A 14,218-nucleotide genomic window follows, 5' to 3' on the forward strand; every position below is an offset into this window, starting at 1 on the left:
GATTATGAGTGTGTGGGATTGTGGGATTGTGAGTGCGTGGGATTGTGAGTGTGTGGGATTGTGAGTGTGTGGGATTGTGGGATTGTGAGTGTGTGGGATTGTGAGTGCGTGGGATTGTGAGTGTGTGGGATTGTGAGTGTGTGGGATTGTGAGTGTGTGGGATTGTGAGTGCGTGGGATTGTGAGTGTGTGGGATTGTGAGTGTGTGGGATTGTGAGTGTGTGGGATTGTGAGTGCGTGGGATTGTGAGTGTGTGGGATTGTGGGATTGTGAGTGCGTGGGATTGTGAGTGTGTGGGATTGTGAGTGCGTGGGATTGTGAGTGTGTGGGATTGTGAGTGTGTGGGATTGTGAGTGCATGGGATTGTGAGTGTGTGGGATTGTGAGTGCGTGGGATTGTGAGTGTGTGGGATTGTGAGTGTGTGGGATTTTGAGTGTGTGGGATTGTCGGATTGTGAGTTTGTGGGATTGTGAGTGTGTGGGATTGTGGGATTGTGAGTGCTTGGGATTGTGGGATTGTGAGTGTGTGGGATTGTGGGATTGTGAGTGTGTGTGATTGTGAGTGTGTGGGATTATGAGTGTGTGGGATTGTGGGATTGTGAGTGCGTGGGATTGTGAGTGTGTGGGATTGTGAGTGTGTGGGATTGTGGGATTGTGAGTGCGTGGGATTGTGAGTGTGTGGGATTGTGAGTGTGTGGGATTGTGAGTGTGTGTGTGTGATGGTGTGATTTGTAGAGTGCATGATTGTGTGTTTCTGTACGCTGTAATTTTTGCTACAAACTCTGGGAAAATGAATAAAATAGTTTCCATGGAAACAAAACGAACAGAAAGAATTTCAACTAGTAATCTAGAGAGAGAGAGAGAGAGAGGGGGGGGTGGATGAGAGTTAACCCTCTCCTTAATTCAGCCTCTCATCCCTGCTTCTCTTTTCTTCTCAAGAGGTCTGGGTTCCCAAGTGCAATGAGTGTCTGAGCTACCTAGCATTCAGACAGACACCCCACCTCCCTCTCCTGCTCTCTCCCTCCCTCTCCCCTCTATCCCTCCCTCTCCTGCTCTCTCCCTCCCTCTCCCCTCTCTCCCTCCCTCTCCCCTCTCTCTCCCTCACCCTCCCTCTCCCCTCTCTCCCCTTTCCCTCCCTCTCCCCTCTCTCCCTCTCCTGCTCCGTCCCTCCCTCTCCTCTCCCTCCCTCTCCCCCGCCTCCCTCTCCTGCTCTCTCCCTCCCTCTCCCCTCTCTCTCCCTCACCCTCCCTCTCCTCTCTCTCCCCTTTCCCTCCCTCTCCCCTCTCTCCCTCTCCTGCTCCCTCCCTCCCTCTCTCCCGCCTCCCTCTCCTGCTCTCTCCCACCCTCACCTTCTCTCTCCCTCCCTCACCCTCCCCCCCTCCCTCCCCTCTCTCTCCCTCTCTGGTTCTCTCCCTGCCTCACCCTCCCTCTCCCCTCTCTCTCCCTCTCTCTCCCTCACCCTCCCTCTCCCTCTTCTTCCCTCTCTATCCCTATAGATAGAGAGAGGAGGGAGAGAGGGGAAGAGATAGAGGGTGAAAAGGAAAAAGGGAAGTGGAAATAAAGAGAGAGTGAGAAGGAGAGGGAGCAAGGACGCAAGAGAATGGGAGAGAGTGCTTCTGTGTGATTATGTAAACGCGTGCGGGGGTGAGAGGAGTGTATTTATAGAATCTGTAATAAAGGGTTTAGAATTCCGGAGAGCGAGAGAGCGAGAGAGAGAGGAGAATAGAGACAGAGAGAGAGGGAAAGAGAGGGAGAGGAGGAGAGAGGGAGAGCGAGGTGAAGAGAGAGAGAGATGGATAGAAGAGGTGAGAGAGAGGGAGAGAGAGAGGAGGAGAGGAGAGAAAGAGGACGAGAGAGAGATGCACAGGCTGTCCTTGTATCAGTGAGATCATGGGGCAGGTACAACAGGGAGGAGGAGGTCTCAGTCCAGCTCCTCTGAGAAGCACAGAGCAGCTCCAGCTGAAAGGAGGGAGCTGGGTGTGACTGAAGTGCACAAGCAGGAGGAGAGGGGGAGCTGTGTCAGGGAGGCGTGTCCCAGGTGAAGCAGGAGGAGAGGGGGAGGTGTGTCAGGGAGGCGTGTCCCAGGTGAAGCAGGAGGAGAGGGGGAGGTGTGTCAGGGAGGGGTGTCCCAGGTGAAGCAGGAGGAGAGGGGGAGCTGTGTCAGGGAGGCGTGTCCCAGGCGAAGCAGGAGGAGAGGGGGAGGTGTGTCAGGGAGGCGTGTCCCAGGCGAAGCAGGAGGAGAGGGGGAGGTGTGTCAGGGAGGCGTGTCCCAGGCGAAGCAGGAGGAGAGGGGGAGGTGTGTCAGGGAGGCGCGTCCCAGGCGAAGCAGGAGGAGAGGGGGAGGTGTGTCAGGGAGGCGTGTCCCAGGCAAAGCAGGAGGAGAGGGGGAGGTGTGTCAGGGAGGCGTGTCCCAGGCGAAGCAGGAGGAGAGGGGGATCAGCTTCCTGATGAGGTCCACACATGATGTTCTTCCATCACTGTGGGGAGGGAGAGCAGGTGCTTGGCATTCGCACACGAGGGATGGTGTAATAAGATGAAGAGGGAAAGCTGAGCCCAGAGAACGCGTTCCTCCGACCAGCACAGCAACCAACAGGAAGGCTTCGTAGAACTGCGAGTCGCCTGGCACACCGGGAGGCTGCTGGAGATTGAAGAATGCAGGCAGATGTTGGCCAGCGCCTTATTATCACACCTGAGATTGCTACAGCTCCTCCGCCTCTGTCAATTCAAATTCAAGAGGCTTTATTGGCATGACAAAATAAACTAAAGCCCCCCTCCCCCTGTACTCCCACCCCGTCCCACTCCCCCTGTACTCTCACCCCGTCCCACTCCCCCTGTACTCCCACCCTGTACCCCCTCCCCCTGTACTCCCACCCCGTCCCACTCCCCCTGTACTCCCACCCTGTACCCCCTCTCCCTGTACTCCCACCCATCCCACTCCCCCTGTACTCCCACCCCGTCCCACTCCCCCTGTACTCCCAACCTGTACCCCCTCTCCCTGTACTCCCACCCATCCCACTCCCCCTGTACTCCCACCCCATCACACTCCCCCTGTACTCCCACCCTGTACCCCTCCACCTGTACTCCCACCCCATCACACTCCCCCTGTACTCCCACCCCATCCCCCTCCCCCTGTACTCCCACCCCATCACACTCCCCCTGTACTCCCACCCCGTCCCACTCCCCCTGTACTCCCAACCTGTACCCCCTCTCCCTGTACTCCCACCCATCCCCCTCCCCCTGTACTCCCACCCCATCACACTCCCCCTGTACTCCCACCCTGTACCCCCTCCCCCTGTACTCCCACCCCATCCCCCTCCCCCTGTACTCCCACCTTGTACCCCCTCCCCCGGTACTCCCACCCCGTACCCACTCCCCCTGTACTCCCACCCCGTACCCCCTCCCCCTGTACTCCCACCCCATCCCACTCCCCCTGTACTCCCACCCCATCCCACTCCCCCTGTACTCCCACCCCATCACACTCCCCCTGTACTCCCACCCCATCCCACTCCCCCTGTACTCCCACCCTGTACCCCCTCCCCCTGTACTCCCACCCCGTACCCACTCCCCCTGTACTCCCACCCCGTCCCACTCCCCCTGTACTCCCACCCCGTACCCACTCCCCCTGTACTCCCACCCCGTCCCACTCCCCCTGTACTCCCACCCCTTCCCACTCCCCCTGTACTCCCACCCCGTCCCACTCCCCCTGTACTCCCAACCTGTACCCCCTCTCCCTGTACTCCCACCCCGTACCCACTCCCCCTGTACTCCCACCCTGTACCCCCTCCCCCTGTACTCCCACCCCGTACCCACTCCCCCTGTACTCCCACCCCGTCCCACTCCCCCTGTACTCCCACCCCTTCCCACTCCCCCTGTACTCCCACCCCGTACCCACTCCCCCTGTACTCCCACCCCATCCCACTCCCCTTGTACTCCCACCCCATCCCCCTCCCCCTGTACTCCCACCCCATCCCACTCCCCCTGTACTCCCACCCCATCCCCCTCCCCCTGTACTCCCACCCCGTCCCACTTCCCCTGTACTCCCACCCCATCCCACTCCCCTTGTACTCCCACCCCATCCCCCTCCCCCTGTACTCCCACCCCATCACACTCCCCCTGTACTCCCACCCCTTCCCACTCCCCCTGTACTCCCACCCCGTCCCACTTCCCCTGTACTCCCACCCCATCCCACTCCCCTTGTACTCCCACCCCATCCCCCTCCCCCTGTACTCCCACCCCATCACACTCCCCCTGTACTCCCACCCCTTCCCACTCCCCCTGTACTCCCACCCCGTCCCACTCCCCCTGTACTCCCACCCCTTCCCACTCCCCCTGTACTCCCACCCCGTACCCACTCCCCCTGTACTCCCACCCCATCCCACTCCCCTTGTACTCCCACCCCATCCCCCTCCCCCTGTACTCCCACCCCATCACACTCCCCCTGTACTCCCACCCTGTACCCCCTCCCCCTGTACTCCCACCCCGTACCCCCTCCCCCTGTACTCCCACCCCATCCCACTCCCCCTGTACTCCCACCCCATCCCCCTCCCCCTGTACTCCCACCCCGTCCCCCTCCCCCTGTACTCCCACCCCATCCCCCTCCCCCTGTACTCCCACCCCGTCCCACTCCCCCTGTACTCCCACCCCATCCCCCTCCCCCTGTACTCCCACCCCGTCCCACTCCCCCTGTACTCCCATCTCTGTCTCGACCTCTCCCAGTTCACAGTGACAGCACAGCCGGGTTTCTCTGGCACTCCAGGATTTTTTGTGTCGGCCAGTTTCAATGGCCAGTCTGTGGTCACTGAGTCTGTACTTGGTCAGGATTTGCCTCAGTTTAGGGTCTTTGACCCTGACGAGGTATTCAGCAGGGTAAAATCTCTCTAGTTTGTTCTGTGTTTTTAATTTGTCTTTGCAATGTGACTGCTATGTGTTTTTTTTAAATGTGTCATTTTTTCTTGATTGAGTTTGAGTTCTTTTTTCTTGGTGTTGTTCATGCAGTGCTGAGGGGAGTCTGTTCTGGGTGCAGTGTGTCACTCTGCAGTGCTGAGGGGAGTCTGTTCTGGGTGCAGTGTGTCTCTCTGCAGTGCTGAGGGGAGTCTGTTCTGGGTGCAGTGTGTGGCTCTGCAGTGCTGAGGGGAGTCTGTTCTGGGTGCAGTGTGTCACTCTGCAGTGCTGAGGGGAGTCTGTTCTGGGTGCAGTGTGTGGCTCTGCAGTGCTGAGGGGAGTCTGTTCTGGGTGCAGTGTGTGGCTCTGCAGTGCTGAGGGGAGTCTGTTCTGGGTGCAGTGTGTCTCTCTGCAGTGCTGAGGGGAGTCTGTTCTGGGTGCAGTGTGTCACTCTGCAGTGCTGAGGGGAGTCTGTTCTGGGTGCAGTGTGTGGCTCTGCAGTGCTGAGGGGAGTCTGTTCTGGGTGCAGTGTGTCACTCTGCAGTGCTGAGGGGAGTCTGTTCTGGGTGCAGTGTGTCACTCTGCAGTGCTGAGGGGAGTCTGTTCTGGGTGCAGTGTGTCACTCTGCAGTGCTGAGGGGAGTCTGTTCTGGGTGCAGTGTGTCACTCTGCAGTGCTGAGGGGAGTCTGTTCTGGGTGCAGTGTGTGGCTCTGCAGTGCTGAGGGGAGTCTGTTCTGGGTGCAGTGTGTCACTCTGCAGTGCTGAGGGGAGTCTGTTCTGGGTGCAGTGTGTCTCTCTGCAGTGCTGAGGGGAGTCTGTTCTGGGTGCAGTGTGTGGCTCTGCAGTGCTGAGGGGAGTCTGTTCTGGGTGCAGTGTGTCACTCTGCAGTGCTGAGGGGAGTCTGTTCTGGGTGCAGTGTGTGGCTCTGCAGTGCTGAGGGGAGTCTGTTCTGGGTGCAGTGTGTGGCTCTGCAGTGCTGAGGGGAGTCTGTTCTGGGTGCAGTGTGTGTCTCTGCAGTGCTGAGGGGAGTCTGTTCTGGGTGCAGTGTGTCACTCTGCAGTGCTGAGGGGAGTCTGTTCTGGGTGCAGTGTGTCGCTCTGCAGTGCTGAGGGGAGTCTGTTCTGGGTGCAGTGTGTCACTCTGCAGTGCTGAGGGGAGTCTGTTCTGGGTGCAGTGTGTGGCTCTGCAGTGCTGAGGGGAGTCTGTTCTGGGTGCAGTGTGTCACTCTGCAGTGCTGAGGGGAGTCTGTTCTGGGTGCAGTGTGTGGCTCTGCAGTGCTGAGGGGAGTCTGTTCTGGGTGCAGTGTGTCGCTCTGCAGTGCTGAGGGGAGTCTGTTCTGGGAGCAGTGTGTCACTCTGCAGTGCTGAGGGGAGTCTGTTCTGGGTGCAGTGTGCCACTCTGCAGTGCTGAGGGGAGTCTGTTCTGGGTGCAGTGTGTCACTCTGCAGTGCTGAGGGGAGTCTGTTCTGGGTGCAGTGTGTCACTCTGCAGTGCTGAGGGGAGTCTGTTCTGGGTGCAGTGTGTGGCTCTGCAGTGCTGAGGGGAGTCTGTTCTGGGTGCAGTGTGTCACTCTGCAGTGCTGAGGGGAGTCTGTTCTGGGTGCAGTGTGTCACTCTGCAGTGCTGAGGGGAGTCTGTTCTGGGTGCAGTGTGTCTCTCTGCAGTGCTGAGGGGAGTCTGTTCTGGGTGCAGTGTGTCTCTCTGCAGTGCTGAGGGGAGTCTGTTCTGGGTGCAGTGTGTCACTCTGCAGTGCTGAGGGGAGTCTGTTCTGGGTGCAGTGTGTCACTCTGCAGTGCTGAGGGGAGTCTGTTCTGGGTGCAGTGTGTGGCTCTGCAGTGCTGAGGGGAGTCTGTTCTGGGAGCAGTGTGTCGCTCTGCAGTGCTGAGGGGAGTCTGTTCTGGGTGCAGTGTGTCACTCTGCAGTGCTGAGGGGAGTCTGTTCTGGGTGCAGTGTGTCACTCTGCAGTGCTGAGGGGAGTCTGTTCTGGGTGCAGTGTGTGGCTCTGCAGTGCTGAGGGGAGTCTGTTCTGGGTGCAGTGTGTGGCTCTGCAGTGCTGAGGGGAGTCTGTTCTGGGTGCAGTGTGTCACTCTGCAGTGCTGAGGGGAGTCTGTTCTGGGTGCAGTGTGTGGCTCTGCAGTGCTGAGGGGAGTCTGTTCTGGGTGCAGTCTGTGGCTCTGCAGTGCTGAGGGGAGTCTGTTCTGGGTGCAGTGTGTCACTCTGCAGTGCTGAGGGGAGTCTGTTCTGGGTGCAGTGTGTCTCTCTGCAGTGCTGAGGGGAGTCTGTTCTGGGTGCAGTGTGTCACTCTGCAGTGCTGAGTGGAGTCTGTTCTGGGTGCAGTGTGTCACTCTGCAGTGCTGAGGGGAGTCTGTTCTGGGTGCAGTGTGTGGCTCTGCAGTGCTGAGGGGAGTCTGTTCTGGGTGCAGTGTGTGTCACTCTGCAGTGCTGAGGGGAGTCTGTTCTGGGTGCAGTGTGTGTCTCTCTGCAGTGCTGAGGGGAGTCTGTTCTGGGTGCAGTGTGTCACTCTGCAGTGCTGAGGGGAGTCTGTTCTGGGTGCAGTGTGTCACTCTGCAGTGCTGAGGGGAGTCTGTTCTGGGTGCAGTGTGTCACTCTGCAGTGCTGAGGGGAGTCTGTTCTGGGTGCAGTGTGTCACTCTGCAGTGCTGAGGGGAGTCTGTTCTGGGTGCAGTGTGTGTCTCTCTGCAGTGCTGAGGGGAGTCTGTTCTGGGTGCAGTGTGTGTCACTCTGCAGTGCTGAGGGGAGTCTGTTCTGGGTGCAGTGTGTGTCTCTCTGCAGTGCTGAGGGGAGTCTGTTCTGGGTGCAGTGTGTCACTCTGCAGTGCTGAGGGGAGTCTGTTCTGGGTGCAGTGTGTCACTCTGCAGTGCTGAGGGGAGTCTGTTCTGGGTGCAGTGTGTCTCTCTGCAGTGCTGAGGGGAGTCTGTTCTGGGTGCAGTGTGTCTCTCTGCAGTGCTGAGGGGAGTCTGTTCTGGGTGCAGTGTGTCACTCTGCAGTGCTGAGGGGAGTCTGTTCTGGGTGCAGTGTGTGTCTCTCTGCAGTGCTGAGGGGAGTCTGTTCTGGGTGCAGTGTGTCGCTCTGCAGTGCTGAGGGGAGTCTGTTCTGGGTGCAGTGTGTCACTCTGCAGTGCTGAGGGGAGTCTGTTCTGGGTGCAGTGTGTCACTCTGCAGTGCTGAGGGGAGTCTGTTCTGGGTGCAGTGTGTCACTCTGCAGTGCTGAGGGGAGTCTGTTCTGGGTGCAGTGTGTCGCTCTGCAGTGCTGAGGGGAGTCTGTTCTGGGTGCAGTGTGTCGCTCTGCAGTGCTGAGGGGAGTCTGTTCTGGGTGCAGTGTGTGTCTCTGCAGTGCTGAGGGGAGTCTGTTCTGGGTGCAGTGTGTGTCTCTGCAGTGCTGAGGGGAGTCTGTTCTGGGTGCAGTGTGTGTCACTCTGCAGTGCTGAGGGGAGTCTGTTCTGGGTGCAGTGCGATGTGCAGGTCGGCTTTGTTTATATGGACCAGTAATTAATTCCTCTCTTTCATTTTGAGTTTCAGTGGGAGCCAGCCCAGTTCAGCACGCATTGTTGGAGACGTTTCTGTGTAGCTGTAGGATAGTTTCTAATTTCTAGGTGCAATGATTCAGTTGAGCTTTTGTCCCATGTTTTGCAGTCTGTGTTTATGAGTGGTCCCCACACACCACTGTGCAGATAGACCTGCTTGTCTTTCAGTGCTTTTATAGCCAAGTTAACGCTCCCTGATGGTCAGACCCAGGCATGTGTCGCTGGTGCTGTGCTCCAGGGTGTTGTTTCCCAGGGTGAAGCGGTACCTGTTTCCCTGAGATCTGGCTTTCTTCTGGAAGATCATAACTCTGGTCTTGTCCAGGTTTACTGTCAGGGCCCAGGTGTGATCGTACTGCTCTAGCAGTGCCAGGCTCTGCTGCAACCCCTGCTCTGTGGGTGACAGCAGGACCAGGTCATCTGTGTAGAGCAGGAATTGAAGTCCAGGGGCTGCAGACTGCTCCAGCACTCTGGCTAGCTCATTGATGTAGATGTTGAACAGTGTTGGGCTCAGACTGCAGCCCTGTCTCACTCCACAACCCTGTGTGAAGATTTCTGTTCTTTTACCAATTTATTTTCTCTCCTCCTCTCTCCTCCCCTCTCCTCCCCTCTCAATCTCCTCCTCTCCTCTCCTCTCCTCTCCTCTCCTCTCCTCTCCTCTCCTCCTGTCTCCTCCTCCCCTCTCCTCCTCTCCTCCCCTCTCCTCCTCTCCTCCCCTCTCCTCCTCTCCTCTCTCCTCTCCTCCCCTCTCCTCTCCTCCTCTCCTCTCCTCTCCTCCTCTCCTCTCCTCCTCTCCTCTCTCCTCTCCTCCTCCCCTCTCCTCTCCTCCTCTCCTCTCCTCTCCTCCCCTCTCCTCCTCTCCTCTCTCCTCTCCTCCCCTCTCCTCTCCTCTCCTCCTCTCCTCCCCTCTCCTCCTCCCCTCTCCTCCTCTCCTCCTCTCCTCTCCTCCTCTCCTCTCCTCTCCTCTCCTCTCCTCTCCTCCTCCCCTCTCCTCTCCTCCCCTCTCCTCCTCTCCTCCTCTCCTCTCCTCCTCTCCTCTCCTCTCCTCTCCTCTCCTCTCCTCTCCTCCTCCCCTCTCCTCTCCTCTCCTCTCCTCTCTTCTCCTCTCCTCTCCTCTCCTCCTCCTCTCCTCTCCTCCTCTCCTCTCCTCTCTTCTCCTCTCCTCTCCTCCTCCCCTCTCCTCCTCTCCTCCTCTCCTCTCTTCTCCTCTCCTCTCCTCTCCTCTCCTCCTCCCCTCTCCTCTCCTCTCCTCTCTCCTCTCTCCTCTCCTCTCCTCCTCTCCTCTCCTCTCTCTCTCAGAGTACGCTCTCGCTCGTTCTCGTCGGAAGAGCATCGCCACGGGGAAGCTTCCCAGCATGGAGACTCCGCCCACCGCCCCGCCCCAGCCCTTCCGCCAGCCCGTGAGTAACCCTGTACACCCCCGACCCCCGCAGACACCCCCGACCCCCGCAGACACCCCCGACCCTCGCAGACTGACACCCCCGACCCCCGCAGACACCCCCGACCCCCGCAGACACCCCCGACCCTCGCAGACTGACACACACGCTGACACACACACACACACACACACACTGAAATCCAGTCCTGGTTTCGCTCAGAGTTTAATAAGACTCACCTGAGCTTGTTACCTGCACATACTGGGGCTAATCAAGCTGGTAGTAAAACCCGGAGTGCCAGACTCTCCTCTGCAGTCTTATTGGCAGCCCTGATCCTGGAGCAGGAATCGGTTTGATTTGTGACACAACAGCTCCTCCGTGTGGCTGGATCTGGTAGTGCAACTGCAATGGAGGAAGTTGAAAGGGTTTCAATTCATTGAAGAGTTTTGAGTAAATGAAATATTGAAGTGTAAAAATAAACACAGAAATTCAAAGCCAGACTTTGAAATCAGTTCCTTTACTGAACCCACCAGAGAAATCACATGAAGCACGTGTCTCCTAGGTGACTGCAGGAGAGGAGCATTATTGGATGGAGAGAGGCTGGCCAGAGAGATAGATAGCTGGACAGGGGGACAGGAATAGATACATACGCATTGCAGGCTCTAAGATACAAGAACATGTTTAAACACTAGTGCTGTGAGGCAACACATCTCTCTGTGTCTCTCCCTCCCTCCCCCTCCCTCTCCTCTCCTCTCCTCATCTCTCCTCTCCTCTCTCCCCTCCCCCTCTCCCTACCTCCCCCTCCTTTACCACCTCCCTATCTCTCCCTGATCTCCTCCTCTCTCCCCCTCCCTCTCCTCTCTCCCCCTCCCTCTCCTCTCCTCTCCTCCTCATCTCTCCCCTCCTCTCTCCCCTCCCCCTCCTCCCTACCTCCCCCTCCTCTACCGCCTCCCTATCTCTCCCTGATCTCCTCCTCTCCTCCTCCCCCTCCATCTCTCTCCCTCCTCTCTCCCTTTCCCCTCCTCCCTATCTCCCCCTGATCTCCTCCTCTCTCCCCCTCCCCCTCCTCCCTATCTCCCCCTGATCTCCTCCTCTCTCCCCCTCTCCTCTCCTCCCTATCTCTCCCTGATCTCCTCCTCTCTCCCCCTCTCCTCTCCTCTCCAGAGTTTCCTCAGTCGCAGGTTGAAGGGCTCTATCAAGCGAGCGAAGAGTCAGCCCAAACTGGACCGAACCAGCAGCTTCCGTCACATGATCCTGCCCCGATTCCGCAGCGCTGACCAGGACAGGTGAGAGTCCAGAGACACGCGCTCCTGATGTGCTCCCTCTCTCCTCACGCGCTCCCTCTCTCCTCACACGCTCCCTCTCTCCTCACACGCTCCCTCTCTCCTCACACGCTCCCTCTCTCCTCACTCGCTCCTTCTCTCCCTCTCTCCTCACGCGCTCCCTCTCTCCTCACGCGCTCCCTCTCTCCTCACACGCTCCCTCTCTCCTCACTCGCTCCTTCTCTCCTCACACGCTCCCTCTCTCCTCACACGCTCCCTCTCTCCTCACTCGCTCCTTCTCTCCCTCTCTCCTCACGCGCTCCCTCTCTCCTCACACGCTCCCTCTCTCCTCACACGCTCCCTCTCTCCTCACTCGCTCCTTCTCTCCCTCTCTCCTCACGCGCTCCCTCTCTCCTCACACGCTCCCTCTCTCCTCACACGCTCCCTCTCTCCTCACTCGCTCCTTCTCTCCCTCTCTCCTCACGCGCTCCCTCTCTCCTCACGCGCTCCCTCTCTCCTCACACGCTCCCTCTCTCCTCACACGCTCCCTCTCTCCTCACACGCTCCCTCTCTCCCCACGCACTCCCTCTCTCATCACACACTCCCTCTCTCCTCACACGCTCCCTCTCTCCTCACGCGCTCCCTCTCTACTCACACGCTCCCTCTCTCCCTCTCTCCCCTCACGCTCCCTCTCTCCTCACACGCTCCCTCTCTCCTCACACGCTCCCTCTCTCCCGACGCGCTCCCTCTCTCCTCACACGCTCCCTCTCTCCTCACACGCTCCCTCTCTCCCCACGTGCTCCCTCTCTCCTCACACGCTCCCTCTCTCCCTCTCTCCCCTCACGCTCCCTCTCTCCTCACACGCTCCCTCTCTCCTCACTCGCTCCCTCTCTCCCTCTCTCCTCACGCGCTCCCTCTCTCCTCACACGCTCCCTCTCTCCTCACATGCTCCCTCTCTCCCTCTCTCCTCACACGCTCCCTCTCTCCTCACACGCTCCCTCTCTCCTCACACGCTCCCTCCCTCCTGACGTGCTCCCTCTCTCCCCACACGCTCCCTCTCTCCTCACACGCTCCCTCTCTCCTCACATGCTCCCTCTCTCCTCACACGCTCCCACTCTCCTCACACGCTCCCTCTCTCCTCACACGCTCCCACTCTCCCCATGTGCTCCCTCTCTCCTCACACGCTCCCTCTCTCCCTCTCTCCTCACACGCTCCCTCTCTCCTCACACGCTCCCTCTCTCCTCACACGCTCCCTCTCTCCTGACGTGCTCCCTCTCTCCCCACACGCTCCCTCTCTCCTCACACGCTCCCTCTCTCCTCACACGCTCCCACTCTCCCCATGTGCTCCCTCTCTCCTCACACGCTCCCTCTCTCCCCACGCGCTCCCTCTCTCCCCACGTGCTCCCTCTCTCCTCACACGCTCCCTCTCTCCTCACACGCTCCCTCTCTCCCTCTCTCCTCACACGCTCCCACTCTCCCCATGTGCTCCCTCTCTCCCTCTCTCCTCACACGCTCCCTCTCTCCCCACGTGCTCCCTCCCTCCTCACACACTCCCTCTCTCCTCACACGCTCCCTCTCTCCCTCTCTCCCCTCACGCTCCCTCTCTCCCTCTCTCCTCACACGCTCCCTCTCTCCTCACACGCTCCCTCTCTCCTCACACGCTCCCTCTCTCCCTCTCTCCTCACACGCTCCCTCTCTCCTCACACGCTCCCTCTCTCCCTCTCTCCCCTCACGCTCCCTCTCTCCCTCTCTCCTCACACGCTCCCTCTCTCCTCACACGCTCCCTCTCTCCTCACACGCTCCCTCTCTCCCTCTCTCCTCACACGCTCCCTCTCTCCTCACACGCTCCCTCTCTCCTCACACGCTCCCTCTCTCCCCACGTGCTCCCTCTCTCCTCACACGCTCCCTCTCTCCCTCTCTCCCCTCACGCTCCCTCTCTCCCTCTCTCCTCACACGCTCCCTCTCTCCTCACTCGCTCCCTCTCTCCCTCTCTCCTCACGCGCTCCCTCTCTCCTCACACGCTCCCTCTCTCCTCACACGCTCCCTCTCACCCTCTCTCCCCTCACGCTCCCTCTCTCCTCACGCGCTCCCTCTCTCCTCACACACTCCCTCTCTCCCTCTCTCCTCACACGCTCCCTCTCTCCTCACACGCTCCCTCTCTCCTCACACGCTCCCTCTCTCCTGACGTGCTCCCTCTCTCCCCACACGCTCCCTCTCTCCTCACACGCTCCCTCTCTCCTCACACGCTCCCTCTCTCCTCACACGCTCCCACTCTCCCCATGTGCTCCCTCTCTCCTCACACGCTCCCTCTCTCCCCACACGCTCCCTCTCTCCCCACGTGCTCCCTCTCTCCTCACACGCTCCCTCTCTCCTCACACGCTCCCTCTCTCCCTCTCTCCTCACACGCTCCCTCTCTCCCCACGTGCTCCCTCTCTCCCTCTCTCCTCACACGCTCCCTCTCTCCCCACACGCTCCCTCTCTCCCCACGTGCTCCCTCTCTCCTCACGCGCTCCCTCTCTCCCCACGTGCTCCCTCTCTCCTCACGCGCTCCCTCTCTCCCCACGCGCTCCCCTCTCTCCCTCTCTCCTCACACGCTCCCTCTCTCCCTCTCTCCTCACGCGCTCCCTCTCCCCACACACTCCCTCTCTCCCCACACACTCCCTCTCCCCACATGCTCCCTCTCTCCTCACGCGCTCCCTCTCTCCCCCTCTCCCCCTCTCCCCCTCTCTCGCCCCCTCCCCCTCCCTTGCTCCCCTATCTGGGGCAGGGTGTGCTGTTGACTCACATCTCTGAGCTCCTCAGGGCTGAGTGAAGCAGAGCTGCATGAAGCAGGTTATATAACTTCCTGCTGTCCTGCTCCAAATACACAGAAATAAGGGAGAATGTGCACCAACATCCCCGAGTCTCATGCCAGAGTTCATCCTCTTTACTGACGCTGATAAAATAGGGATCCTGCTAGGAGAGCCGGTGCAGAGCACTGAACTGACAGCCCAGTGTGTGTCAGCGTGCCACAGCCTGAGGGACAGCGGGGAGGGAGGGGAGCTGTACTGTTCAGAGGGAAGGGGGCGGTCCTGTTTGTGTTATTGCTTACTTGTTTTATCATTTCTGTTTGTAATATTTTAAAAGCTTTGGCAACACCAGAGCGTCATGCCAATAAAGCTCA

The 14,218-nt window shown here is 59.4% G+C and overlaps 1 protein-coding gene and 1 pseudogene across 1 annotated transcript in view; both read left to right on the forward strand.

Moving 5' to 3' along the window:
- LOC131708981 (ras/Rap GTPase-activating protein SynGAP-like) overlaps nucleotides 1–11,079 on the forward strand; it is a gene marked incomplete at its 3' end in the record, with an annotated part of 44,162 nt that extends 33,083 nt beyond the window's left edge. The window contains 2 exon segments of the mRNA XM_059010532.1: nucleotides 9,717–9,817; nucleotides 10,958–11,079. Of these exon segments, the coding sequence (XP_058866515.1) occupies nucleotides 9,717–9,817; nucleotides 10,958–11,079 (223 nt within the window).
- Nucleotides 11,080–13,962: 2,883 nt separating this feature from the next.
- Nucleotides 13,963–14,218, forward strand: part of LOC117964893 (ras/Rap GTPase-activating protein SynGAP-like) — a 2,701-nt pseudogene continuing 2,445 nt past the window's right edge.

This window comes from Acipenser ruthenus, chromosome 41 (genome assembly GCF_902713425.1).
Source record: "Acipenser ruthenus chromosome 41, fAciRut3.2 maternal haplotype, whole genome shotgun sequence".
Lineage (NCBI taxonomy): Eukaryota > Metazoa > Chordata > Actinopteri > Acipenseriformes > Acipenseridae > Acipenser > Acipenser ruthenus.